The 26244-nt window shown below is 56.5% G+C and overlaps 2 protein-coding genes across 21 annotated transcripts in view; one reads left to right on the forward strand and one right to left on the reverse strand.

The window, feature by feature from the left end:
• Positions 1–193: 193 nt before the first annotated feature.
• Positions 194–16167, forward strand: GOLGA2 (golgin A2). 4 transcript variants are annotated; one of them, XM_082468310.1, is made up of 27 exons: positions 194–354; positions 1663–1785; positions 2735–2815; positions 5682–5798; positions 6033–6076; positions 6178–6241; positions 6657–6716; positions 6916–6996; positions 7803–7841; positions 8116–8178; positions 8265–8358; positions 8458–8564; positions 9545–9603; positions 9906–10047; positions 10800–10886; positions 10994–11101; positions 11316–11403; positions 11843–12180; positions 12483–12596; positions 13329–13553; positions 13636–13711; positions 13921–14012; positions 14273–14491; positions 14582–14684; positions 14780–14886; positions 14960–15110; positions 15200–16167. In XM_082468310.1, the coding sequence occupies exons 1-27, from the start codon at positions 274–276 to the stop codon at positions 15415–15417; spliced, it is 3081 nt and encodes a 1026-aa protein (XP_082324436.1). In that variant the 5' UTR covers positions 194–273; the 3' UTR covers positions 15418–16167. The 4 variants fall into 4 exon arrangements, with proteins under 4 accessions (XP_082324436.1, XP_082324437.1, XP_082324439.1 ...); XM_082468311.1 differs by having other exon boundaries at positions 13924–14012; XM_082468313.1 differs by lacking the exon at positions 6916–6996.
• Positions 16168–16793: 626 nt separating this feature from the next.
• The window catches only part of DNM1 (dynamin 1), a 45235-nt gene continuing 35784 nt past the window's right edge, over positions 16794–26244 (reverse strand). For 3 of the 17 annotated variants that reach the window (XM_082468328.1, XM_082468336.1, XM_082468332.1), the window contains 7 exons: positions 25058–25167; positions 24204–24315; positions 23728–23739; positions 23185–23355; positions 21848–22089; positions 21263–21478; positions 16794–18062 (listed from right to left, as the gene is read on the reverse strand). In XM_082468328.1, coding sequence (XP_082324454.1) covers positions 17990–18062; positions 21263–21478; positions 21848–22089; positions 23185–23355; positions 23728–23739; positions 24204–24315; positions 25058–25167 — 936 coding nt within the window. In that variant the 3' untranslated portion in view covers positions 16794–17989. Of the gene's footprint in view, positions 18063–19001; positions 19039–21262; positions 21479–21847; positions 22090–23184; positions 23356–23727; positions 23740–24203; positions 24316–25057; positions 25168–26244 lie in introns of all 17 variants that reach the window. The other 14 variants (XM_082468330.1, XM_082468340.1, XM_082468338.1 and 11 more) reach the window with 10 other exon arrangements.

Consider the following 26244-nt stretch of genomic DNA (forward strand, 5'->3'; position numbering starts at 1 on the left):
GTCGGGCCCCGCCTTTCCCCGCCCAGATAGGCAAGGAGAGCGGCTGCGCACGCAGTCTTTATTAGGCCTTCCCCCGTCCCTCCTGGCTAGCTATGGTTTAGTCACGCCCCTTCCCCTTTCAACTTTCCCATCGACTAATGGGATTAGGGATTTGAGGCTACGCTCACACCGCGGCGGCCTAGTACCGCCCTGGTCCCTCCTTTTACGGCTTCGTCTCACAGCGGCGCGGTGGCTGCCGGAAGCAATTCCGCAGTGGTTGCCGGGATCTTGCTGATGTGGCCCCCCCTTCCCCCGCCCCGTCCCGGGATGTCGGAAGAAACCCGACAGAGCAAATTGGCTGCGGCCAAGAAAAAGGTAAAACGTGCGGGGTCGCGGCTCCCTGACCCAGCCCGAGACCCCTCCGACGGCCGGGTCATGGCCAGAGTCTGTGCTGCCTCCGAGGCACACGGGGCGAGCCTCTCGGCGCCCCTTGGCGCCCCCCCAAAAAGTATTCTCAGCCAGTCCCGCCCCCCGGCAGCCCAGCCCCCGCCCTCGCTCGTCACTCCTGGGTGACTTTGGGCCGGTGACCCCGGGGGCTTCCCGCACCAGGCTCGGCCCTCGCCTCCTGCCGCCCAGAACCGGACCTATTGGGCTCCCTGGGCTCCCTAGGGTCCCGGTATACAAGGACCTCGGTCCTGGCCTTGCGTTCCCCTCCCCCATCGCGAAACGGCGACTCGGGCATCGGTAGGGAGGAGTGAAATGTAGTTACGTCATAATCCCCCTCTGAACTGTCATTACCGCCACGAGCCCGGTGTTTGATCTTACGACCCAGTCCCCCTGTGTTTTCACATCCTTTCCGGTTTCTCTGGTCGCAGCACAAATTTCCAGCTTGAAGGGGACTCGGGACTATGGGACTTAGGTCCCACCTGGGTTTCAGGCTCCCTCACTCTAGACTGTACCCCATCCTTTGGTGTTGATAGCGTAAAAAGCCTACACTTCAGACCAGTGATCTCGAAACATTGACAATATCTCTGGGTGGCAGTGGGGAGAATGTGCTTTGCTTAGTTTGGTTTTCTCCCAGGTTTCTATCCAGAGAGACTGTCACAGTTTTAATCTGAATCTTCTACCTTACACTCTAATTCGCTATGATTCTGAGACCAGAGTGCCCGTCATTCAGTGCTCCTTTGGAGTGAGATCTGCTTATCCTCTGTGGAACAGATCGCGTGAAACTGAACTTCACAGCTGGGAATCTTTCCCAAATCATCATCTCAACATGGGGTGCCCTGAGTGCCACAGGATAAACATGGGACTGGAGCATCAGTTTTGCTTGATTCTCTTGAGAGAGAAAAAGCCTTTTATATTAATGTGCTTAGGGATGACATTTGCATAGATTTGTAAGATTATAATAGACTTCTCTCCGAAATGGTGTTTGGGTTGTCCTCTTTCTGTTACGTTCCCAGATTCACTAGGGTTGTGTGCCTTCACTGCCTTCTGCCATTAGGATACACTGATGTAAAAGTTTGAGAAGCAGTGGTGTGCAGCTCTAAAAGAGGTGTAAGAAAGGACCCTGATGTCTGATTAAATGTTTACTTTTCCACCTCTGCTTCTTGTAAACTGTAAAGTAGGATGTGAATATAGGGGGCTTATAGTTCTCATGAGCCTCACTGCTTTTCCTTTTTGCAGTTAAGGGAGTATCAGCAGAAGAACAGCCCTGGTGTTCCTGCAGGAGCTAAGAAAAAAAGAAAGATCAAGAATGGCAGTAGCCCGGAGACAACCACTTCTGGTGGTTGTCCCTCGCCTGAGGATGTGAGTATTGCCACCTTCCGGGGATGGGGTGCTCAAGGGACAGCAGGAGAGGGTAGTGGTTAAGATTGTGGAAGAAATGGCAGATATTGGCTAAGAAGTTTGGGTTTGAATTCTACCTCTCCCTCTGTTGGGGATATGGTTTTGGGCAAATTGTTTAAGCTCGTTGGGTCTCTGGTTTCACACTGGTAAAACTGGGGTAATACTGTCTTACATTTATGAAGTTTAAATGAGATTGTTGTTGTTTTTATAACAATCCCCTAATACAGGGCCTGGTGCAGGGTAAACGTTCAGTAAAGAGTAGTTGCTATTTGACTTACTGCTCTGGTGATCTTCCTCAGCCCCAGCCTCAGTGGGAAACCAGGCAGTGAGAACAGCCTCTTGTCCTCAGGCTCTCCATTTAGAGGCACCAACAGAACCCCAGGGTGTGGTGAGGAGAGTCCCAGGCCCTTGGATTAGGAGATCATCTGAGTTTCAAGGCCATCTTTGCCACCAGCTTGCTGGGTTATGTCAAGAAAATCACTTTGTTCCCTGGGCCTCAGTTTCCTCATCTGTAAGATGACACTATTGGATCAGATCATTGTCTTTCAGACTTATTTTTTTAGCTGTAGCCCGCTTTGTTCGAGTGGACCCTTGTTCTGAAGTCTGGTTTTTAAAAGTCTGGGCCTGAGGGTTTAAGAAGCTATTAAGAGCTGCATTGTTCGCCTAAGGAGCTATGTGACTGCATTGTTCCGGGGACTTTTCCATCTGTTTACCTTGATTTCTGCCTCTGGCAAGGCAGCAAGTGGCTGTTTGGAAAATGGCACAGGCTGTGGTATTGATCCCTTTCTCTCTTCTCCAGCATTCCATTGCCCTGAACCCATCTCTTCTTCCTTCCCTGACTCTCTTGCCTCTCTAAGCCACTTTTCTCTTTCTCTCCCTGCCCTTGTTTTTCCCTTTTCGCCTCCTATAGATTCAGGACATTCTGAAGGTGCTGGTGTCCGACCTTAACCGCTCCAATGGGGTAGCGATCCCCCCATTGGACAAGTGGAAGGTGAGGCAGTGCCGAGACCCCCTCTCTGGCTTGCTCCCTCCCAGCTCTGCATGCCCTGAGGCTTCTCTGGTTTGGGGGATACTTTGCCTCTGGCTTATTTTATGTTGCTGTCATTAACCCTGGGCCTGTTGATGTCTGCTTTTTCACCTGCTTGGTTGATTGGGTTCCCCCCGACCCCCCATCTTTTATCGTCTTGGAGAAGGTGAGATGCTCCTTGGAGGTTAAAGGTAACTTGGGAATAGCTTCCAGAGCAGGTGTGTGGGATTTGGGCTCTTTGAGCCTCCAGTTTGAATGTCAGTGGTGCTATAAAACTAGGAGAGGTTAAATAAAACCAAACCTTCAAGTCTTGGCCCCTGGGCATCTGACCCCAAAAGACCAATAGACCACAAAGTAGTTTGTGATTTTTTTTTGAGTTGATCAATTCATTTTGGTTTGGCAGTAGGGAATGTAGGGTTGAGAGAAAAGGAGTTTGCATTATAGTCACAAGGACTGAGGTTATTTTTTTCAATGAAACTATCTGTAAGGGGTGTGAGGTTAACCAAACACATGAGTGATCAGGACATTCTGCCCCTCTTCTCTTTTAAAAATTAACTGGACGTTTAACCGTATTCAGTGGGCCCTTGAGAGCAGAGGCATGTGGTAGGGGCTGTAGAAAACAGATGAAAGAAATATTTGGAATAAGGCAACATTCCAAATGCTCGACAAGGCAGAGGTTGGTTCTAAATGGACTTGAGGCTGGAGGGGGTGGCATTTGAGGCCGGTTTGAAGATTAGAGGTGGGTAGCAGTTATCCACATTGAGAGTAGGGGAAATGGGAGTCCCAGGCAGAGGGTGTAATACAGGTAACAGCCAGGGTTATGAGCTCACAGAGAACTTTCCAGAAAGGCGGGGAGCCTGGGGTGCCCCTGGACTAGGAGATGACCTCCTCCGGACATGATGTTGGCACTTCCTCCTTAATTAACTTCCTCGGGGGACATCTGCCAGGCTAGAGGAGTAGGGCTGGAAGGGGGCCAGGTCCTGCTGGAAATGGGCAGGGGGAGAGGGCCTGGGACAGGGAACTGTTGGCTGGGGTTAGAGAGTCTTTCAATCATTAGGACTGCTCATGCCCAGTCGGTCGGGTCTGTCCAGGTGCTGTGACTCACCTTGTTGGCTCAGAGGAGATGCTGGGTGGCGCGGGGAGTGGAGTGCAGGCCTACAGGAGTCCCGAAGCTGTGCATCTGTACTCTTGTTCCAAGGCCCTGGGCCCGCATCCTTCTGCCGTCCTGGAAATGAAGACCCAGATCCCCATATTCCCTTCTTGTCGTTCTAAAATCCTCTCTATATCAATAACTGTTTCTCACTTAAGTTTTCTGCTCTAGTAGTGCAGGCCTGTGATTGCAGTATCCTGCGCAGAGCTGATGGCATTTCCAGAACTGAGGACTAATGGATTAAAAAAAAAAAGGTTTTTTTTAATGGAATGGGACATAGGAGGGGAGTGGGCAATGTTTTTAAAATTCCATACTTAGCTATATGACTCAAAATTATGAAGTAACTTGGTTGCTCACATGATAGTCATATTAAGTATATTTAAGTCCTCAGAAAAAGACTTTTTTCCCCTTCTGAGCTTTCTTGTTTCTAATGCTAGGGATCCGTGGGCACCCAAGAGGCCAGGAGGGACCCAGGGCTCGCCAGGGCCTGTGGCTAAGAGTGTGCTCCCCTCCCCCGAAGTCTCATGCCTAGCCAGCTGCTGAACCCCTGCTCTTACCTATTAGATTCAGTAGTCCAGGTTGACAAGGCAACACCAGGTTCTGGCATCAAAGGTCACAGTGGGGACAGTCACCAAGCAAACAGCTTGATTCATCCTTAGCTTCCCAGGCTCTGCGGTGCTTGCTCTAAGGAGAGCAGTAGATTTGGGTTTTCAGAGGCCAGGGCTGAGGCTCCAGAGAGCAGGCAGCCCTTTCCCTCAAGAGAGGTGCAGCCTCTTCCTTCCAGACTCAGCTTCGTTGGCCAGGCCTTGGCTCCCTTGTGCTCTTCCCTCGTCAAGCTTTGGCTTATCGGCCCTCTTCCCCATCTCACCTGTTGAACATTAGATGCCTCGAGCCAGAGGCTTGGACTAAGTGTCAGGCCTGAGCCTGGAGAGAGGCCGAGTGGGGCTCTGGTCAAGCAAGTGGATCCATTTGGGCCAAGAGAGAACTTCTCCATGGCTCCTGGCCCTCAATCCCACGATTGTCCTCCAGGATGACAAGAGTCAAAGGGTAGACGTCTTACCTCTGGTTTCTCAGCTGTTTCTTGGTTGGGTAGGTGTTTTGGAGCCAGGAGGTTGGGATGGGTAGTGGCCATGGTTTTCTTTTTATCTCTTAAGAGCAGGGAGAGCCTTCTCGTTGGGCAGCTTTTTTCCCAGAAAAGGCCTGAGTCATGGAGACACACCAGTAGTTGCAGGAAGGAGGAAAGGAAGGAAGGGAGAACAAGAAGAAAGAGGCAGATCGCTCTGCTCCTTCATCACTGCCACCCTCTGCCCAGCGTGGGGCCCCGGGAGAGGGGCCCTCTGGGCACAGACTGGCTTTCTGGAAGAGCAGGGCCTGCTTCTCCCTGACTTGGCACACCTTCCTTCCACCTGCTGTAGCTGCCGTAGGTCAGCCAGGGAGCTGAGCTCCAGGGAGAACAAGGCCCTCGTGTTCTCGAAGGAGGCTGTGCAGCCCCGGAAGGCTGCAGACCGGCCCGAGGTCTGCGCGAGCCATAGCCAGCCCCCAGAGTGGCTCCCAGCATGCGTGACTGTCACTCTGACTGCAGCAACACCTGTCCTACCCGCTCTGCACCCCTGCGTTCACGGCAGTGAGGCGACTTTTGCCCTGCCTGGCCCCCTAACCCCCTGCTCTGTTCTGTGACAGGCGCCCCAAGACCGCGCCGCTCCTGTTACACCGTCTGCTGATGACACCGTGTCACCTGGCGGTGTCCCTTCCCCCTGTGCTAGTCCCCCCCGTGTCACTAGCATGGCATCAACTCAGGTTCGTGCCTCTTCCCCCTTGGCCTGCTGCCCCACTCTGTGCTCACCCCCTCCTCCTTCCTGGAGGAATGGACCTACCGTGGAGCCTCTTGTTCTGAGGACTGGGGTGGGGGAGGCCAAAAGCAGGTTCTCCTTACGGTGCGGGCGGACGGAAAGCGGTTGGAATGAGCTTGGCGCCCGTGGGTGGTTCTTACTGGAAACTGAATGACCGATTCATACGTTTCTTTCCAAACAGAACCGTGATGCTGACCGTGATCCTAGTCCCATTGATGAAAGCACGTGAGTGTCTCCCACGGGGCCAGCGGTCCCTAGGCCACTGCCCATGACCCCCTCTTTCCCATCGAGCCTCCTGCACCCCTGACTGCTGTGTTCATCCCCAGATCTTTCTCATCCACCGAGAGCCTGCGACAGCTATCTCAGCAGCTCAACGGTCTTGTGTCCGAGGTACCACCCCCAAAATTGGAGCCCGGAGTGGGCTATAGAGGGAAGGAAAATATGACGGAAAGAAACCGAGGCAGAGTTTCCTAAGAGGAAGGGGAGGTCCTGGGACCAGGCAGCTTGGCTGGATAATGTTTAGCTAGTCATTACTTCTCTGAGTCTCCTCTTTGACGCTGTCCAAATGAAGGGGTTGGACCATGAGATTGGTTACATCATTTTATCCTGCAGGTGAGAGCTGCTTGGGAGGTGGGGGACAAGGGGGAATTAAGAATGAAGAGAAATTGGCACAGGGAGGGGTTAAGGGGGTGTGGCAAGTTAGGCAGAAAAGGAAATGTTGCCAGTTGATGGGGAAGATGTTGGAGGGCTTAGGCCTTGAGGGGGATAGATCACGTTTCCATGTGAACCCTTTCATCTCTCCTAGTCTCCATCTTACATCAACGGGGAGGATCTAGCATCCTGTACTGACATAAAGAATCTGGAGGTAAGGGGGCCTGCACCATGGCCCAGTGACCCTGCAGGCCAACCACCACCTGCCCCCACCTCCCTCCTCCCACAGCGGGGGCTGGGTGCCCCACTGCCAGCTGAGACAGCCCAGACACCCCCCAACCCTAATGATTGCTCTCTCTACCTCTCTCCCCACCTCCTCCAACTCCTCCTCCTCCTCTCTGCATGCGCCTCAGAGCCGGTACCAAGAACTATCAGTAGCCCTGGACTCCAGCAATCTAACAAACACACAACTCAGTAGCAAGATAGAGCAATTGGTAAGAGTCCAGTGTTGTCCCCAGATTCCACGCTGCCAATCTGGGGCCCCAGTCTCACCTTGGGGCTCTGAAGAAAGGGGCTGGGGACCCCTGGTGCCATGGGAGAATGGGGTGCCGGGGGGCCTAGGTCTCAGCTGGAGGGACCCCGGAGCACGGCATGCAGCATGGCTCTCTCTGTGGCTGCCCTCTTTGCCTACTCTGTTCTCCAGAGACCCCTGCTTGAGTCCTCCCCACGCTTGCCCTGGGTCTGTTGCCTGTAGGGGGAGCACTAGCTTGACTGGTGTGTCCCAGCCCTGACTCAGCCCCTGATTTGTTCCGACTTTGACCTTGGACAAGTCAACTGTCCTCTCTGGGCTTTAGTTTCCTGAGGAGGTAGAATTAGAGGGTGTCCAAGGTCCCTTTAAGCTCAAAAAATCAAAGATTTAAAGGTCCTTTTCGTTCCCTTATCTGTGCTCTTAAGAACAGAACCTGACCTGCAGTGTGTGCTCAGGAAACATTCCTTGAGTGAATGCCCCCTTCCAGATCGTGAGCTGGCAGAGGGTGGTCTGACCTTCTCAGACTCCATTTCTAGAGGTTTATGTCATTGTCCCTTCAAGGGAATCAGATCCAGACTCTCGCTACTGTAGCCGTGAGCAAAACTTCCCAAGACCCAAAGTCTCTTAGCTTGAGAAGCGTTCGTCCGTTCATGTCCCAATGAACTCTCCCTTTCTAACCCATTCCTGGCCCCTGACCGTCCCTCCTCCTTGGTCTGAGGATCGTGGGAACGGGGGACAATCTCAGTCTCCTTCCTGTGACTCTCCCCACAGAAACAAGAGAACCAGGAAACTTTGGATCGACTGGAAAAAGTAACGCGATTTCTTTGTCTGCTCCTCCCGTGGCTAATGGGTTTGGGGGAGGATTCAGATGTAGAGGCCCATTCTCCTCTTGCCTGCTGGCAGCCTGGAGAAAGAGGGGGCCTACCCCCTGCCCCTCCCCGCCCGTCCCCTACTCCCGGGGTGGCTGATTATCTGTTCTCATCGGTGGGCCTGTCCTGGGCCAGTGATGACATTCTGGGGGCTATATCCTTTGCTGTTTCACCTCTGCCTACCAGTAAGAGCTGTTTCTTCTCTTTTCCTGCAGGAGAAGAAGGAATTTGAGAAGAAGCTCGTGAAGGAACAAGGGGCTCTGAGAGAACAGCTGCAGGTGACTGGGCTGAACCAGGGTCCCTCATGGCCCCCAGGAAACATTGCTTTTGTGCTTTTAGCACTTGTTTGGCCTTTCTCCCAAAGGTCCACATTCAGACCATAGGGATTCTGGTGTCCGAGAAGACGGAATTACAGACAGCTCTGGCTCACACCCAACAGGCAGCCAGGCAGAGAGCAGGTGGGAATCTAGGCACCCTTTCACCCCTTGGCCGGGCACACTGGCTGGCCTCCAGCGGGATTCCTTCTTTGGGCTTCCCTTCTCATGCTGTCATTTCAGGAGAGTCGGAGGACCTTGCTCATCGCCTGCAGTCGTCCAGGCAGCGTGTGGGAGAGCTGGAACGGACGCTGTCTGCCGTCTCCACGCAGCAGAAGCAGGCCGATAGGGTGAGCCCAGCAGTCTGCCCATCCGCTGGAGGTGGTGTGTGTGTGGGGTGAGCCTAAAGGTCCCTTCGGCAGGATGGAGTGACTTGCTCCCCAGAAGGCAGCACTGGCCGTTTCTTGCTGCTTTAAAGTTGTGTGATTGTGAGAAGCAACCCGGGCGTGAGTTGGTTGCCATGGCGAGTTGTTGGGGGAGGGGGGAGTACTGTCTAGAGCGAGTGCTGGATGCAGAGCCCAGAGCCAGAGCGCCAGCCTTGCCCTTTACTGGCTGTGGGCTCTGGCCCAAGTGCTAGGTGTTCGGGCTGTGAAGGTTCAGAACAGTATTTTTAGTCCGTTACCGCACTAAGAGAGAGAAGTACGTGTGTGAAATATATATAAGACAGGTCGGAAAGGATTCATAAAAACCCAGGGATGGCTGAGAGAAATGTCACTTTGGTACCTTCTGAGTTAGGGGCTATGTGAGTGTATCATCCATTCAAAAAATGAACAAGAGATTACAATACAACTTAATCCCCCCATCACATCTGTGCTCGCACCCCGGGGAGAGAACGTGATTCAAGAATCCCAGCTCTAAGTGATGTTAGGCGAGCCACTTAGCCTCTAATGCTCCGTGTTGTTCACCCGTAAAATGGAGATAGTAATAGTAACTGCCTCCCAGGGTGCTTGTGAGTTTGAAACGGGAATGTTGGCTGAGAGAGTGTTTAGGAAAGGTTCAGACGTGGGGCTGATAACAGTGAGAATGATGGTGGTGTTATCTGCTGTCCCTGGGCCTGTGAGCCAGCCATGAGTTAGAGCTCTCGGCCTGCCTTTTCCACCCTTCCCGAGTTCTTATTAAAACCAAATGAGAACATGAGCTTGGAAGTGCTTTGAAAAAATATAAAGCCTGACACCAGGTGAGGCCGTGTTGCTGGGAGTCGTTCCTGTTGCTGCTGTCTGTCTGCATCTTCCACCTCCCTTCTCCTGACCTCGCCTCTCTGTGTTTGCAGCACAACAAAGAATTAACCAAAGAGCGAGATGCCCTCAGACTGCAGTTATACAAGAACAAGTAGGATGGGGATAGTGGGGGAGGGCTGGGAGGTGGTGGGGAGCCAAGGGAGCGGGGTGAGGAGCTGGTACAGGTTTGCATGCGTGCAGAGCCAGGCTCTGCTGTCCCAGCTGTGCCACCGACTCCTGCTGTGGCCTCAGGCAACTCATGTCCTCTCTGTGGCCTGCCACTTGTGACTCTTGATCCTGGGGTCCCTTCCAAAGAGACTGTTTTGTGGTTCTGCGGCAAAGGTAGTGGGCTGGTCACCGGAGCGACCCTTTCTGTTCTTTACTCACGTCTCCCTCCACTACCGCCGGTCACAGCAAAAGCAACGAAGACCTGAAGCAGCACACCTCGGAGCTGGAGGAGAAGCTGCGGGTCATGGCGAAAGAGAAGGCGGCCATGCAGCTGGGGATGGAGGAGCTGCAGAAGAAGATGGAGATGTCCGAGCTGCTGCTGCAGCAGGTGGGGCTGGAGCCCCAGGGAGTGCGGGCCCCACCTGGCGGGGCCAGGGCCTCTTAGGGTCATTGTGGGTGGCCTCCGGCCAGGAGCCAGAAAATTTGGATCCTTGTTCTGGTCCTGCCATAGACTCCTCTAGAGATAGGAGAAAAATTGGGGCCTTGCCCAGACCTCTAGAATCAGAATCTCAGGGATAGGCCTTTTTAGTTTTTATTTTTAAAGCATCCTGGTTGAAAACCATTGTTTTATGGATGACAGTTATAAGGCTAGCCCGTGAGTCCGCTCCCTTCCTCTCGGGGCCAAGCCTCCAGGTAGACAGGGTGCTCCAGTCTCAGAGAGCCTCCTCTTTAGTTTTCCTGCGTGCACAGTGATTCTCTGCCTTCCTGCCATCAGTAAGGGTGTGGTTAAAGTATGCCATGTTCATATATTGGACTACTGTGTAACCATTACAAAAATTAAGTATATCTTGTTTGCAGCAAAGTGAAATTAAATTGCAGAACCGTATATGATACCACCCCGTGACAGCACAACTGCACTGTGCATTAATTAAACATGTTTGCATATGTGTGGAAAAGGGTCCAGAAGGATGCACACTGGATTGGGGTGGTTGGGGAGCAATGAGTATTTAGTAAAAATAAAGCCTGTGGACCTGGTTCTAATAGCATGAGGACAACCTTGAGTTGTACATTGACCTTTTGGGGGGCATTGCATGGAACAGCCTGGGCTTCCCAGATCCAACCTCATTTTTCACCATCCAGTTTTCTAGTCAACCTACCCCTGACAGCAGCCAGCAGTTACAGCAGGCCCTGGAAGAGCAGGCACAGCTGGAGACCCACGTGGAGCAGGTGAGATTGTGCAGAGAGTGGGGTGCAGGAGGAGGATGACCCCAGGTGACCGGGAGCAGGCGAGGCCCCATGACAGCCCGTGGTAACTTCTGTGCCCACTCTCGCAGCTGAAGGATTCTCTGAAGCAGCTGCAGGCAGAGAGAGACCAGTATGTGGTGAATATGAAAGAAGAGAACGCCGTTTGGCAGCAGAAGATGCAGCAGATGCTGGAGCAGGTGAGAGGTGACCTTCCACCCCGCTCCTTAGACAGGTCACTTGGTCTTCCTGGGCATCTGTGAAATAGGAATCACGTCACTTGCTGTGTGCAGCCAGAGGTGGAAGTGTGTATCTAGAGGGCGGGGGTGGAGAGGGAGGTGGTCGCCCGGCCTTGACCCCCTCTGCCTCCCTCTTTGTGCTCTCCCCCCACCCCCCCACCCATGCTTTGGGCAGATGGGCAAGTTGAGGGAAGAAAAGGAGTGCAGCATGAGTCAGGTGCAGGAGCTGGAGACCAGTTTGGCCAAACTGAGGACCGAGATCGGTAAGCTGGGGCCAGGGGATCCGGGAGCAGGTTTGGTGTCGGGGCTGGTGAGGGCAGCTGAGAATGGAGGTTAGTGGGTGGAAGGGCACCGTGGCCAAAGGAAAGAGGTCTGTCCCAGGAGTTGGCAAGTCTTGTAATTTCCCTGAGCCTCAGGGTCCCCATTTGCAAAAAAGGGGTGAAGTGCCCACTGTTGTCTTGAGCATAAAGATGTAAGGAACTCTGTTTGAACGTGTCTTGAAAGATTGAGCCAGGAAGCCAAGATTTGGGGCAAGGAGGCTGAATCAGAAGCTGTGGACCAAGAAGAGGGTGTTTTGGAGGGACTTCCCTGGCGGTCCAGTGGTTGAGGCTCTGTGCTTCCGCTGCATGGGGGCACGGGTTCGATCCCGGTTTTTGGAGACTGCAGAGGCGAGAGGCCCTGACGGTGTGCTCCCTTTCTCAGCTGTGCCTCCGCCTCAAGAGCCCCCAGCCGGGCCCTCGGAGGTAGAACAACGGCTGCAGGCGGAGGCCGAACAGCTACAGAAGGAACTGCAGAGCCTGGCACAGCAGCTGCAGGCGCAGGTGAAGGACAACGAAAGTCTGAGTCGCCTGAACCAGGAGCAGGAGCAGCGGCTGCTGGAGCTGGAGCAGGCAGCCAGGTGCTGGGGGGAGCAGGCAGAGGAGCGCAAGCAGATTCTGGAGAGCATGCAGAGTGACCGCACCACCATCAGCCGCGCGCTCTCCCAGAACCGCGAGCTCAAGGAGCAGCTGGCTGAACTGCAGAACGGATTCGTCAGGCTGGTGCGCAGCCCTACCCGGCCAGCCTGCCCTCCTCCCTGGCCGAGTCCTTTGGGGCGGGGCGAGGCACTTAACCTGTCTGGGGCCTTGGTTTTCCCACCTGTAAAATGGGTGATATGGACCTTTTGTGAAATGGTACCCACGAAGGCACGCTGTGAGCTGGAGAGCCCTGCTCGGAGGCTTGTGGGGGGAAGGGGCAGACCTTCCTACCTGCCTCCACCCTTCCCTGAGCTGTGGGAGGCGGACACCAAGTTCTGGGGTCTCCAGCTGCATTGGGTGGCCGCTGATTGCTTCTCTCTGTGCAGTCCAATGAGAACATGGAGACAACCAGCACGCTGCAGTCGGAGCAGCACATCAAGAAGGAGCTGGCCAAGAAGCTGGGCCAGCTGCAGGAGAAGCTAGGAGAGCTGAAGGAGACGGTAACCGCTGTCCCAGTGGAAGGGCTAGGAGACAGGCATCAGCCTCTGGGGAGTGAGGGACCTGGGGCCAGGACAGGTGACCCCAGAGTCCTTCAGAGCCTGTGACTGCTTGTTGCCCCCTGGCCTCTGACTTTCAGAGTTGAGTAGCCCTGGGCCATAGGTCGTTGTCCCCGCTAGAGGCATCGAGCCCCTAATTAGAGGGGAAGAGAGGGTGTACGGTGGCCAGCTCCTTGGGTTCAGCCCTGGATTCAGCCCTCGCATCTCTAAGCCTCAGTTTCCTTATCTTAAAAGGTTAGCGGGACTTCCCTGGCGCTCCAGTGGTTGAGACTCCACTGCAGGTGGTGCGGGTTAGATCCCTGGTCGGGGAACTAAGATCCTGCATGATGGTGTGGAGCTGCCAAAAAAATAGAAAAAAAAAAAAAAAGTGTTATTATTTTCCTCCTAGAGGTGTTGGAGATTAGAGAATCGTGCATGTAAAGCCTTAGGCATTCAGTGTGCACCTCACAGATGTTGGCTGGAGCTCTGCTTTTCCACCCGTCTGCGGCCTCAAGTTAAGATAGAAAGAAGCTTGTTATGAGGGCTGGGTGAAGGCGGCATGGGGCTCTGGGCAGCCAGCAGAGCCTCGCGGTGCCTGCCTCAGGCAGAGGGGTCTGTGCCCAACCTCCCCAGTCTCTGGGCTCAGACTGCGGAAGCAAGCCACCGCCTGCCCTCACCCCCAGGGTCTTCCCGCAGGTGGAGGTGAAGAGCCAGGAGGCTCAGGATCTGCAGCGGCAGCGGGACCAGTACCTGAGCCACCTGCAGCAGTACGTGGCAGCCTATCAGCAGCTGGCCTCTGAGAAGGAGGTGCTGCAGAAGCAGGCGCTGCTGCAGACCCAGCTCGTGGACCAGCTGCAGCACGAGGAAGTCCAGGGCAAGGTGGCGGTCCAGATGGCCCACCAGGAGTTACAGGAGACCCAGGTGAGGTCGTCGGAGTGCTGGGCCCCTGACGGGGAAAGCCTGCAACCTGTGTCCCTCCTCACTTTCTTTCCTGGCCCCTTAGGAGCGCCTGGAAGCAGCCAACCAGCAGAACCGGCAGCTACAAGCCCAGCTGAACCTCATGGCTGTGCCTGGGGAAGGTAAGTAGGACGGCCCGGAGGGAGAACACCCAGCCTGAGGAGCAGGGGGATGTTTAGCAGCGTGGAACTGAGTTAGGAGAGACCTTTAGGACAGCGAATCCTCTTCCTGCAGCGAGTGAGGTGCGGGGCAGAGCTGGGCCGCACGCTCTCTTCCCGGCCTGCTCCACCTGCCTTGTTGGGTTGTCTCAGGACCCTCCATCTGTCCCCAGCAGGAGACGGACTGGACGGTGAGGAGAAGGAGGAGGAGGCTCCCCGGCCGAAGCTGAGCGTGCCGGAGGAGCTCGATAGCCGAGAGCTGCTGGTGAGCCGACCTCCCCGCTCCTTGCCTGTCTTGCTTCCCACCTCCCTCTGTGGTTCCGCTCAGACGCTCTTTGTGGTTTCCCTCCTTCTGACTTCTCTGGACCCCCAAGCTCGCCTGGGAGCCATAGTCAGATGCCATGTCATCCTTGAACCACAGGCCTGCCCACTAAGACCCCGAGACGGGGAGCATCTCTCTGTCCCCCGCCCCTCGCTGGTCCTGGGTATCCCACACAAAAGCATGCGCACACCTCTTGCCCGCAGGTGGCATTTTTTAACTCAGCCTTAGCCAGTGCTGAGGAAGAGCAGGCCCGGCTGCGCGGGCAGCTGAAGGAGGAAAAGCTGCGCTGCCGGCGCCTGGCTCACCTGGCAGCCCCGGCCCAGGACGGGGCGGAGAAGGAGGCCCCAGCCTCCGGGATCGGGGGTGACAGTGTGCCTGCGGAGACCCACCAGGCCCTCCAGGTGGCCATGGACAAGCTGCAGGTGAGTGAGTTGCCCCCAGTGGGGTCCAGGAAGGGTGGGGGCCTGTGGTCATGCCGCTGCCGAGCCCTGACCCTGCTGTTCTGGCTTCAGGGCCGTTTTACAGCGCTCATGCAGGAGAAAGTGGATCTGAAGGAGCGGGTAGAGGAGCTGGAGCATCGCTGTATCCAGCTGTCCGGAGAGACAGACACTATTGGTGAGTGGGGAGGCTAGGGCCCGGGGCGGGGGGCCGCGGGCTGGGTCACGGCAGCCCCGCACCTGAGCCCTGTTGGCCCTCCCCGCTCCCCGCAGGAGAGTACATCGCCCTTTATCAGAGTCAGAGGGCGGTGCTGAAGGCGCGGCACCAGGAGAAGGAGGAGTACATCAGCCGCCTGGCTCAGGACAAGGAGGAAATGAAGGTAGGGGTCCTTGTGACCATCTCTGCGGGCGGGGGTGGGGTGGGGTGCGGGTGCTGAGCGCCTCTCCCTCCAGGTGAAGCTGCTGGAGCTCCGGGAACTGGTATTACGCCTGGTGGGCGAGCGAAATGAATGGTATGGCAAGTTCCTGGCTGCCCAGAACCCTGCTGGTGAGCCCACTACAGCGCCCCCAGCCCCCCAGGAGCCCGGTGCTGCTGACAAGGGTGGTGAGTAGCGCCCTCGGGGAGGACCGGCGGGCGGGCAGGGGAGAGCTGGCACACCACTCCGAGCCCTGCCTCTCTCTCTCTCTCCAAAGGTCTCCGTGAGGTGAGCCTCGAGGACAACGTGGACCCCACCCAGGGGGAAGCCCTGCGGGGCCAGACGACCCCTGAGAACCCCACTGCGCAGCAGATCATGCAACTGCTGCGCGAGATCCAGAACCCCCAGGAGCGCTCAGTCTTGGGCAGCAACCCCTGCATCCCCTTCTTCTACCAGGCTGACGAGAACGATGAAGTGAAGATCATGGTGATCTAACTGCCCGACACTAGCGGGCAAAGACCAGAGACCTGGGGTCGGGGCGCTCTGCCCCTACCCGTACCTGCTGCCCCGTCCCTCCTTCCTGGCACCCCTTCATCCCTAAAAAAACCCCTGAAAAGGGGTATAGCCCCCTGTCTAATGGGGGGAGACAAATAGGTGCAGACCCCTTGCCATCTTGGCCAGGGCTGTGTCTTGATCTCTGGGCTATTAATAGTTCCAGAAAAACAAAGAGCCGGAGGCTCAAAAAAGGTTGTTTATTTAAGAGGCTTCCGTTCTTGGGGAGCAGGGGCTCCCTGCTCGTCTCCTCACCCCCACCAAGCAGTCCTCCATTCAGAGGGGCTCATGCATCCTCTATTCAGAGGCACTTTGGGGCACAAGTGCCCCCCCGCCCCCTCGCCCAGCCAGACAACTGGGCAGCACTCTCACAGGCCTTGGGCAGGTTGGGCAAACCGAGGCCAGGCAAGGACATAAGCTGGTGGCGGGGTGGGCTCCCTCCCAGTGTTTATACTGTAACTGTGTAACATTTTGTATATTCTGGAGGTAGGGAAGCCCCCTGTATCACAGTGGAGGTTGGCGCTGGTAAATGGGGAGGACCTTCTATTAAATATTTGGGGCTGGGGAAAATTATTTATTGATAGTGTAGGATGGAGAGAGAAGGTGGAGGCGGGGACGGGTTTGTGCCCGGGTGATTCGACTCCTGTTTCACTTGTTTCACTTTTTATTTCAGAATAAATGAATTTAGCCATACTGCTTGTCCTTGCGTGTTCCTTTTTCTTCCGTCACTGGGTCCTGTGCCGTAAGCACTGAACAGGGAGCGGCTCCTGCCAGCAGAGGGCAAGCTTCTGGTTGTGCTGGTCCCCAGTGTGTCTGAGCACATCCAACCAGGCTGTTAGAGATCTTCCAAGGCCTGTCACCTGCATGCTGCCTGGTGAAGACTGGGGGTTCCCAGGGGTACTGCCGCGGGGCTCTCGGGGCAGTCTTGCCTTAATGGCGGAGAGACTCAGAAGTCAGATCTAATCCCAGGGAGGGAAAGCAGGGTGCCACAGCACCCTGAGTGCTGACTTCTGGTCCAGGTGTTTTCCATTCCATCCCCCTGCCCCTCTGCTGGCCTGTCCTACCTGTCCTTCCACAGTGCCTGCCTGGCCAGCACCTCACAGGCCTCCCTCCGGGCCCCCTAGTGGCCAGAGCAGGTTTCACAGGACGAGGATCCGCTGACTCCAGGTGCTTTCCCAGGAGGCCTCGGAAAGGATGGGGCTTTTTTCTCCACATCTTACAGCACCCTAGCAATAGCTGGGCCCTTCCCCATCCCTCACCCCAATGTTTAAACCTTTATCTCTCCCTGAGCGCCACAGAGAACACAGGCCACAGAGGACACGCTGTTCCCCATCATCCAGAAATGGGTTTTATTCTCAGCCAAGAGACAGCAAGACTGGTAGTGGTCAGAGAACCACACAGCTGCCAGTACAGCAACCCCGTGTTCGAGGGGGGGTAGGGACGGGAGGGTGGCAGAGGGGGGCTGGCTGTCCACAGGCTGGGTACGACAGGGGGGCTCATCGGAGGTGGCACGCTTTGGAGGGGGATGTCAGGGTGACAGCGTTCCCGTGTAGCTGGGCCACAAGACTCCTCAAGGACAGCATGGTGATTGATTCCCGACACTAGAGGTGAGGCTTGGCCATATATGTGTGTGTGTATATATATATATGAGTATTTATAGATATTTATAGAACTGGGCAGGAGCAAGACCGCAGAGGGGCACAAGTTTCACCAACGTCACGCCTGGATGTGTCAGCTCACCACAACAGACTAAGTCACAGATGAAGGGGAAGCTCTGGGGCTGGGTAGCCACTGTCAAGTCACAGAACAGCCGTCCAGGCAGGCTTGGAAAGGGAGGTCTCCGAGGAATAGGAGGGATCTGGTTAGAGGTCGAAGGGGGGCCTGGGGCTCTCAGGTCGGGATGGACTTGCCTGACCCGATCGGCTGGCAGTTGGAGAGAAAGCAAAGAGAGAACGGGAGAGAGAAAAGGGGGAGAGAGCTGGTAAGGCAAGGGCAGCCTAGCCCGGCAGTCAGGGGAGAGGAGGGCAGGGGCAGAAGACCCAGGTGTGGGCAAGCGTTCTGGAATAGAAAAGAGAGACGAGAAAGGGAAGGTAGAAGGGCAGGAGATGGGCAGGGGCCAGAGCCTCACGGGGGTCTGGGGTAAAGGCTGGGGCAGCGCCCACCCCTCCACACACGCTGGTCTCTCACACACCACCAGGCAGTGCACCCACAGCTCCAGACACGTGCTCGGCCCCCTCTGGCTTCCCTCTTCTCTGGCCCCCTGTCTTTCAACCCACTGGCGCAGGGCCATCCCTAGCCTCAGGGAGTATGGGGCCGTGAGCCCCACGTGACAGCCACCAGGCCTCATGGAGAAAGACAGGAGAAAGAACACTGTTTGAACCAGGAGGGCAAAGCTAACAGAATGGCTGGAGGGAGCACTAGAGGCCCCTCTGGGTGGGCAGAAAGCCCACGAGTCCTCTAAAGGGACCCTGGGGAGGCAGGGAGGGCAGGCGGCCGGATGCCAGTGGCCACAGGCTTATAAGTCTAAGAGGGGAGCCTCAGCTGGTCGGGGGACCGCAGGTCGTGTAGGTGAGGCTGGGCCCTTCCTGCTGGGGAAAAGCAGAAGAGCAAGAGTCAGCGCAGGTGCAGAGTGGCAGGCAGGTTCGCTGGGCGAGTTTGGGGGCCCAGCTGGGGCGGAACTCAGAGAAGCTGGCTTGCCCAGGTCCGCAGACACTGTCATCCCCTTAGTGGAAAAGTGGAGGTCACCCCTAGGAGCAACAGGCCCAGGTGGATGGGTCTGTGGTCTGGCTACGATGCTCCACCTGGGGCTGAGGACGCTGCCTTCAAAACTGCACCAGCAGGAGTGACAGTACCGTGGAAGCAGGGGAGGGGGCTGTGTGACCTGCCTGGCCTGTGAACTGTGCTCTGGGCTGATGGTGGGGGGGACACTCAGGCTTTCCCAAATCATCAAATAACCAGAGTCTTCACCCCCAGCTGCTGCTCGCTTGCTGGCTCGATAAAGGAGGTGGGACTTTGACTTCCTCTGCCCTATCGTGGATTCGGTTTCCAGAGCTCCCAGGCTGGGAGCTGGCTGCCCTGCCCCAGCAGCAGGGCTCAGACCGGGGAATGAGTGTGGCACCCCAGGGTGAGATGCCAAGGCCTCTGGATGCCTGAGTCCAGCCCTACACACACACCCCCGCCAAGCTCCCTGCCCCTAACACCATGAACCATGAGCTCTGCGCTCTTTCTGACGCCTCCAGAGAGCACCCGGGTTTGCCAGCTTGGGTGCGGAGCCTGTCCCAAGACCTCCCCAGGCTCAGCCATGGAGGTCTTGGGCAGTGGCACTGAGTCCCGAGGCTCGCTGAGAAGGGAGGTGAGAGAGCCAGCTGGCAGCGAGGACAGAAAGAGGAAAGAATAAGTCTGGAGCTGCAGAAGGGAGAGGGAGGGGGCCTGCCTCTGAGGTCCCAGGTTCGCCCTGCAGTGTGGAGCTGGTGCGGCAGGGGGCAGACACACCGGTTCATGCAGCAGGCGGAGAGGCCTGTACCTACCGTGGCTGACGCTCCTCAGGGGTCACTGATAGTGATTCTGAAAGACAGCACGAAATCAACGTGGCAGTTCACGTTCACGGACGGGGCAGGCCTGGGGGTGGGGGGACACGCACACGCACACGCCCGGGCGTGCACACACATGCGGTGAGGCCCCACGGCCCCGCATGCACACGCTGACACACATGCCCACAAACAACACGCATACACCCCACCCCCCAATGCCCAGCAACCTCGCTGGCCGGCACGTGCAGCATGGGTCTGGGGCATGCAGCCACTTGGCACACTGAAGCACACGCGGGGGCGGAGTCACAACACAGAAGCTCGCCCGCACACAGGAGGCATTTGCACCAGCTCCCTGCACACTCGTGCCTGGTGTGCTCAGAGGGCCACCTGCATTGCTCCAGGAGAGACAGGTCTTGCTTTCTTAGGGTCCAGCTGTCATGTCTCCACCCAAGAGCCTTCCATGGCTCCCTACTGCTCACAGCACTGAGTCCCAACAAGTCAGCCTCTTCTGTGGACTTTGAAGGTTCTCCAACCTGCCCCACCTTACCCAGGGCAAACTTTTTTTTCTTTTTTTGGCCGTGCTGTGCGGCACGCAGGATCTTAACTCCCTGACTAGGGATCGAACCCATGCCCCCGGCAGTGGAAGTGCAGAATCTTAACCACTGGAACCTCCAGGGAAGTCTCCAGGGCAACGTTTTCTTATTCTTCCTCATTCTACCTGCACTCTGCTCTGGCCAGCAGCTCTCAATGCATTCCACACTAAACCTTTGCCCACTTGCTGCTCCTTACCCAAACGCCCTCCTGACTCCTCACCACCTGAGCCTTATCTCCATCAGCCCTGGGATCTCACTGAAGTCAAGCTGCCTTGAAGCTCCCCAGACTGCTCTCTCCTCTGAGGCTGTGACTTCCCATGTGTCAGCCAGACTAGAGTCAGAGCAGGTGCTAAATCTTACAGTTCTCATGTCACACCTCAGCACAGGCCTGGGCATGTCAAATACCCTTAAGAATCTGAACTCACATTGGAAGTTAGCAAATAGTTCCTATAACCACTCTTGCAGTTAATGTGGCATCCCTATAGCCACTGTCTCCCCTGATCCCCACACCAACCTGGGAGAAAGGCAGAATGTTAAATATCATTTGGTAGAAGGGAAACTGAGGCCCTGGAAGGGAAAGTGACTCGCCTAAAGGCCCACTCCAGTCCAGTGCCCCTGACCAACACCATGCTTCCTGCTTTACCCCATCTGCCTTGGCCGTTAGGTCACCAAAGAGCAAGCCCCATCTCTGCTTCACTGTAGGTTCATGGAGGTTAGACCCATGGCCCTACCCTCCAGCCATCTGGAAACATAAATGGATATTATTGGCCTGATGTGTTCTTCCTCAGAGAACATGGCCAGTGGAAACAGGGCAGACTGAGTTAAATATCAGAGTGAGCTTCCTTGAAAGAAGGTCATGGATCAAGAAGGCAAAGGCAAGGGATGAAGTAGAACCCTTTTCCCTGGAGATTTCTGGGAATGGGGCAGCCTCCACCCACTCCTGCCGCCACACACACCACGTTGGTCCAGGCCAGGTAGGGCCGGAGGCAAGGGGAAGGAAGAAAGCCATCAGGCTGTCCCATGGCTCCCAGGCCCCTTTCCCAGCTGCTCCATGTCCTACCGCATGCCTGGGTGCCATTCTTACACTCTCACATCCGTGTGCACGCCCACGCACACATCACACACCTTGCTGGTCACACAGTCACAACCCTCGGGGACAGGTCCAAAGAGTCAGGACTGGGAAGTGCGGGCACCAGGGTAGCCCTGAGTGTAAGTGAATAAAATCTACCCATCCAGAGAGGATTTGGGTTCAGATCCTCAGACCTGAGGTCGGCTCACTAGGAGCTGGGAGACAGAAGTAGAGGACGGAATGGAGAACGGAGGAGAGCGGCTAGAAGGGGAAAGGAGAAGGGAGGCAACGCGTGGAAGAGAGAGAGAGTGAAAAAGGAGGGAAGCGCCATGCAAGTGCTGGAAAGAAGAGGGCAGGTGGGAAGCCCCACGGCCCCCTCCCCAGAAACGACCACCTGCGGAACTCAGCGCTCCCTGGGGGCAGGCTCCGCCAGCCCTCGGCCACACCCCCGGTGGCTCTGGCACCCACGGTCCAAGTGACCTGGACGGAGAGGGCCGGCTCTGGCGACCTGGGCCGATGCTCCGGAATCCGGCCCCACCTCCCTCCCGGCCACGCCCGCCCGGCGGTCTCTGCCGCCGCTTTCAGCCCCTACTCACCTGGGGACCCCGGGCGGGGCGCGGTTGGGGCGCGAGGGCACCTGGGGGGGAGGACCGAAGGGGTCAGGGGAAGCCCCCGGCCTGGAGGGCACGGGGGGCGCCCCCCCTAGGGCGGACCCAGCAGGCGGAGGCCCAGGAGCAGGGCCCCGCGACCCGGGCCGGGCTGGGGGCACCGCGGGGGCTCGGCGCTGCGGTGTGGGGCTGGACGTGGGTGACCTGCGGGCGACAGGGACCGAAGGACAAGGAGGGGAGAGAGATGAGCGGCTCCGCCCCACCGTGAGGCCTCGCCCCCAGCTGGGTGCCGGCCACGCCCATGCGCGCAAGCCCCGCCCCTCCGCGCCGTAGGTTTTCGCCGGAGTTTAAGCCCGCCCCCAGAGGCTCCAATGTTCCAGCTCCACCCCTCCCGGCAGCCAGCTCTCCAGGCAAGCCCCGCCCCGCGATAAGCCCCGCCCATCTCTAAGGCCCGCCCCTCGCTCCAGGTGGGAGCCATCCCGGTGACGCCGGCGCGCCACTGCCCGGTCCCGGCCCTCTTCCAGCGGGCCCCGGGCTGGGGGGCTTTGGGGCCGTGGGAGCCGGCCCTGGTACCTGCGTCCAGCCGGTACGCTCTGCACCTGCAGCCAGGAGTCGTCCACGGGCGGGGGCATGGGCGTGCTGACAGTGGTCGTGTTGATGTCGCCGATGATGCTGAGCGCCTCTTTCAGTGCGTGGTACATGCGCAGCATCTCGTCGCGCCGCTGCGCCTGCTCGGCCGACTCCTCCATCAGTGTGTTCTGGTCCCCGCACGAGTACAGGTTGGCCAGCAGCTCCGAGAAGATGAATTCCTTGGTCTGCGGGCGGGCAAAGAGAGGAGAGGGCTGGGACCTGACGCCTGTACCAATTTGTACCAATCCCCGCCGGGCCCTACTAACTCGGGGATGCGGTTCTGCCACTGCCTCAACTCAGAGATCTCCCTTGCTTCCCCGCCTCCCCGCTTGCCCTTTTTCTCAGATGGTCCAGAGAAGAAAAGTGAACTGTTCAAGGTCATAGATCTAGGAGAACACTCAGGGCCTATTATGCACCAGGACACCTGGTTACTCAGCTTATTTCAACCTCAGTTTCCTCATCTGTAAAATGGGGTAGTTACACCCTTTCCAAAGACTTGTATGCTCCACTGGACCAAAATAAGGAAGACGACAGTTTAAAATTTTCTGAGCCCTTGAGTAACAGGTGTGAATGTGTGCCTGGACTGGGTGAAATGTGAGTCTCTGTGTGTAGGGCATGGGTTAATGTTCTCCTTAAAAATTCCCAGATGTTACCTGGCCCAGGCTCTGGAATATTTGTGGAGAGATGCTGAGGTTTTTTATGCCGTAGGCCTGTGTCTCATTTATTCGTTATCTAAATTTATGTTGAGCACCTACTACATGCCAGGCATTGTGTTGTTATGCACTTTATATTCATTTAATCCTCAACTCTATCATTATCCATATTTTGCATATAAGAAAACAGAGGCTCAGAGAGGGTAGTTCGTCTGCTCAAAGTCACACAGGGAATTTGCGGCAAAGCCAGGATTCCAACACAGTTCTAATTCCCCTCGGGCCATGCTTTTTCACTAAGCCATGGGTGGAAGTGGTTCCGGGGGGTGTGTATCTCAAAACATGGTGTGGGAGATCTCAAAACATGGTCTGGGAGTTCTCAAAAGATGCAGATTCCTAGCCCCTCCTGGAAAGCATTTAAGCATGCTTGGAACAACTTGGTTGTGTGAATCTACAAAATAATATACGAAGCTCACATTATATTTCTATTGGATAGCTCTGGCTTGGACCCATGCCTCCCTCCCCAGACTTGGTCCCACGTGACTAGCCCGTGCCTACCCCAGGCCAACCTGGCCACCTGCCTTCCTGGTCCCACGAGAGCACCCGCCCCCCACGCGGTGGTGCACCCACATTGTTGATCATGAGGTGCATGATGGTCTTAGGCATGAGGTCCCGGACGGTCTTGTTGACGATGGCCATGTATGAGTCCACCAAGTTCCGGATGGTCTCCACCTGCCGCTCCAGCTGTGGGTCCATGGAGTGCATGAAGTTGTCTGAGCCATTCTCCTCCGTCTCACTGGCCTGCCATTGAGGACAGGGCATCAGGATGGCTGGGTCCTCAAAGCCAGGTTCCAGGCATCCCCAGGGTCCCAGCCCCTTCAAGGATGCCTGGAACGCTGAGGTACGGAGAGAAGCTATCTCTGTGTACAAAGACACTGGCTCCCCCGTAGCTCTGGGTCTCTGGGCTCTGCCCACCCCAGTGCCTCTCAGGACCCCAGACCCTCATTCAGCCTTATCTTGGCTCTGACTCTAGTACCTAGAATTTGCCTTACTTTCCCAGTCCATAAATTAGGAAAGGACATCTCCAAGGACCCTTCCTGATTCTAAAGGCCTGGCCAGATCTGTCGCCAGGCTAGAGACGCCTGGCAGAAGGTGAGAGAGGGACACACTCACTTTCTCTTTGTCCTGGGAGGCCCACACCGAAGCCATAGAGGTCACCACACCAGCATTGCCATCGTCGCCGCCGCCACCAGCGAGCACAGCCGTAGCAAACACACACAGAGAGGAAAAGAGGAGGGACTGAGTAAACCCAGGGCACTGCACGCCAACTGTAAGGCAACTCTAGACGTTGTCACAGTGAAAGAGGGTAGAAAAGTGAAGGCAGTCACAAGAAAGCATGATCATATGAAAGGGATGCCGGAAATGCCATCTGTGTCAGAGAAAGGGTCGTGTAAAACTGCATTGGAGAAGGATGGGAGGAAGGGTTAACTCTGATCCCACCCCAGAGCAGGTAGGGGGAGGATCCCTGCTATTTCTGAGCCCAAGAAGAGCTCGAAAATATGGCATGGCTTGGCATCACTGTGGATGGCTCCCCCCGGAGCCCCTTATTTTAAGCAGCTTGCCCCTCCCCTACCTCCCCTGCCACTCACCCCAACACGCTCGGGGTACACGCCAGCCCTCAGGAAGGAGGCCTTCCAGCTATCCACCTCCTCCTGTGTCTCGCACGCCAGTTCCAGCTGCCGATAATCCTTGTAGACGTTCCTGCAAGATGGGGCAGGTGGTGAGGGGAGATGGGGGGCAAAGCCCATTCACCTTGGTGGTTAAGGGCGTGCGTGGACTGGGGTCATCGTGCCTGTGGGCCAATCCTCGCTTTCTTACTTCCCAGCTGTGGCAAGTCCCTTCTTCTCTCCCAGCCTTAGTTTTCTCGTCTGGAAGATGGGTTAATAATAACAATTCTTGCCTTTTAGGGTCATTGAGAGGATTTAGTGAAATGAGCAGTAAAATACTCTATTAGAAAGGGACTGAGCTCTCATAAAATGGGCACCCATGACAGTGCAGCCCCTGGCTTAGATCTCAACCCCCATTGGCCCCCTCCCAGGCTTTCCCCTCTTGGCAGCTGTATTGAACCCTCATCTCTGAGTAGGAGAAAGTCCACTAGAGTCAGCCCTGGGTTGGGAGGGGAGAGGCCTAGTACTGCCAGTATCTTATGCAGGGCAGGTACTAACCAAATGATTGCAGAAGGACAGGAAGGGAGGAGGGAGGGAGGGAGGGAGGGAGGGAGAGAGAGACGGAGAGGGAGGGAGGAAAGGCAGGAAGGAGAAAGGAAGGGGTGGCAGGAGGGAGGCCAGGAACGAGATCTTGACATGAGTCTAGCACAGATTAGAAACTCAACAAATATTTGTCAAATGAATGACTTGCTGGGGAGCCTGGGGCAGATCTCTCTCTCTTCTGGATCTGTGGGCCCGTCTTTACTCCCCAGGGCCCCGTGGGGGCAGGCAGGCACCTCTGCTCCGTGTTGAAGAGGGCAAAGATGTGCTTGCTGGACATGAAGCCCTTCTCCACGTCCCGCAGCTTCAGGTTGTCCACGGACAGCATGTATTTCTTCTCTTTCTCCTGGGGGAGAGGGAGGAGTGATGGGTGAGGTTGGTGCTGTCTCTGCTATGCCTCACTCCCTAAGGATGCTCCATGTTGCAGGGCGGGGGGACCTGGGACTGTAGATCACCAGCCCCCTTGCACTGCACGGGTGCTGTCTGATGAAAGCCTGGCCACGGAGCCCTGGGTCTGCTGGGCACCTCGGCTCCCCACGGCGTTCAAGCCCTTCCCACCACCTCCGCATCCATGCCAGAGCTCAAGAGCCTGGGGTGGCGAGGCTGAGCTTGGCTCCCACATCCCGCCCCAAGCAAGCCCTGGATGCAAGCCAGGCCAGCCCCAGCCAGGGACCCCGCACTCGGCCTCTCTTGCCCCCAGCCTGGCCGATGGGGCCTGCTTTGGATAAGCCTCTGACTTCATTTCCTGACTGGAGAGACGGGGAAGGGGGGCGGCCACCAGGCCTGGCAGCTTCAAAGGGCTGGCTCAGCCCACTCCCCACAGCTGCCCATGTGTTAGCAATCAGGCACACAGCACAAGCCTGGAGATGGTGAGTCTGTGTGTGCAACGTGTGTGGTTGTATGCCTGTGCAAACATGTGCACGTCTGAGCACGTGTCCTCTCACCACTGTGCGTGTGCCCATGTGTCCCTGTGTGTGCACGAGGTTGCCTGAGGAGGTGCCAGCCCGGCCGTGTGTGCGTGTGAGCATGTTTGTACGTGTGCACAGTTTCGTAGGTGTGGCAACTGTAAATGTCCATGTGTCTGCATGAATGTACCTGCGGGACATGCGCTGTGGGTGCACATACTTATGTGCATATAGTTTTCGTAATGGGCTGAATCTGTTTGGTTTATCTGTATCGTCTGGGAGGAGTTATGCTTATCTGTGGATGGCATGTGGGTGCCAGGCCTGTGTGCACATGTGTGTACGTCTGGTGGGGGCTGACACGTGACTGTAGGCTTCTCTGTCCTACAGACAGAGGGGAGGAGCTCAGGGATCTTCGGAGGAGGTACCCCAGGATGGGGCTCTGGGAGGAGGGGAGGGGTTTCTGCTGCCTGTACCCCACTAGCCAACCCAACACCACAGGGCCCACGCCCGGGGACGCA

Source organism: Balaenoptera physalus, assembly GCF_965194825.1.
Source record: "Balaenoptera physalus genome assembly, chromosome: 7".
Classification (NCBI taxonomy): domain Eukaryota; kingdom Metazoa; phylum Chordata; class Mammalia; order Artiodactyla; family Balaenopteridae; genus Balaenoptera; species Balaenoptera physalus.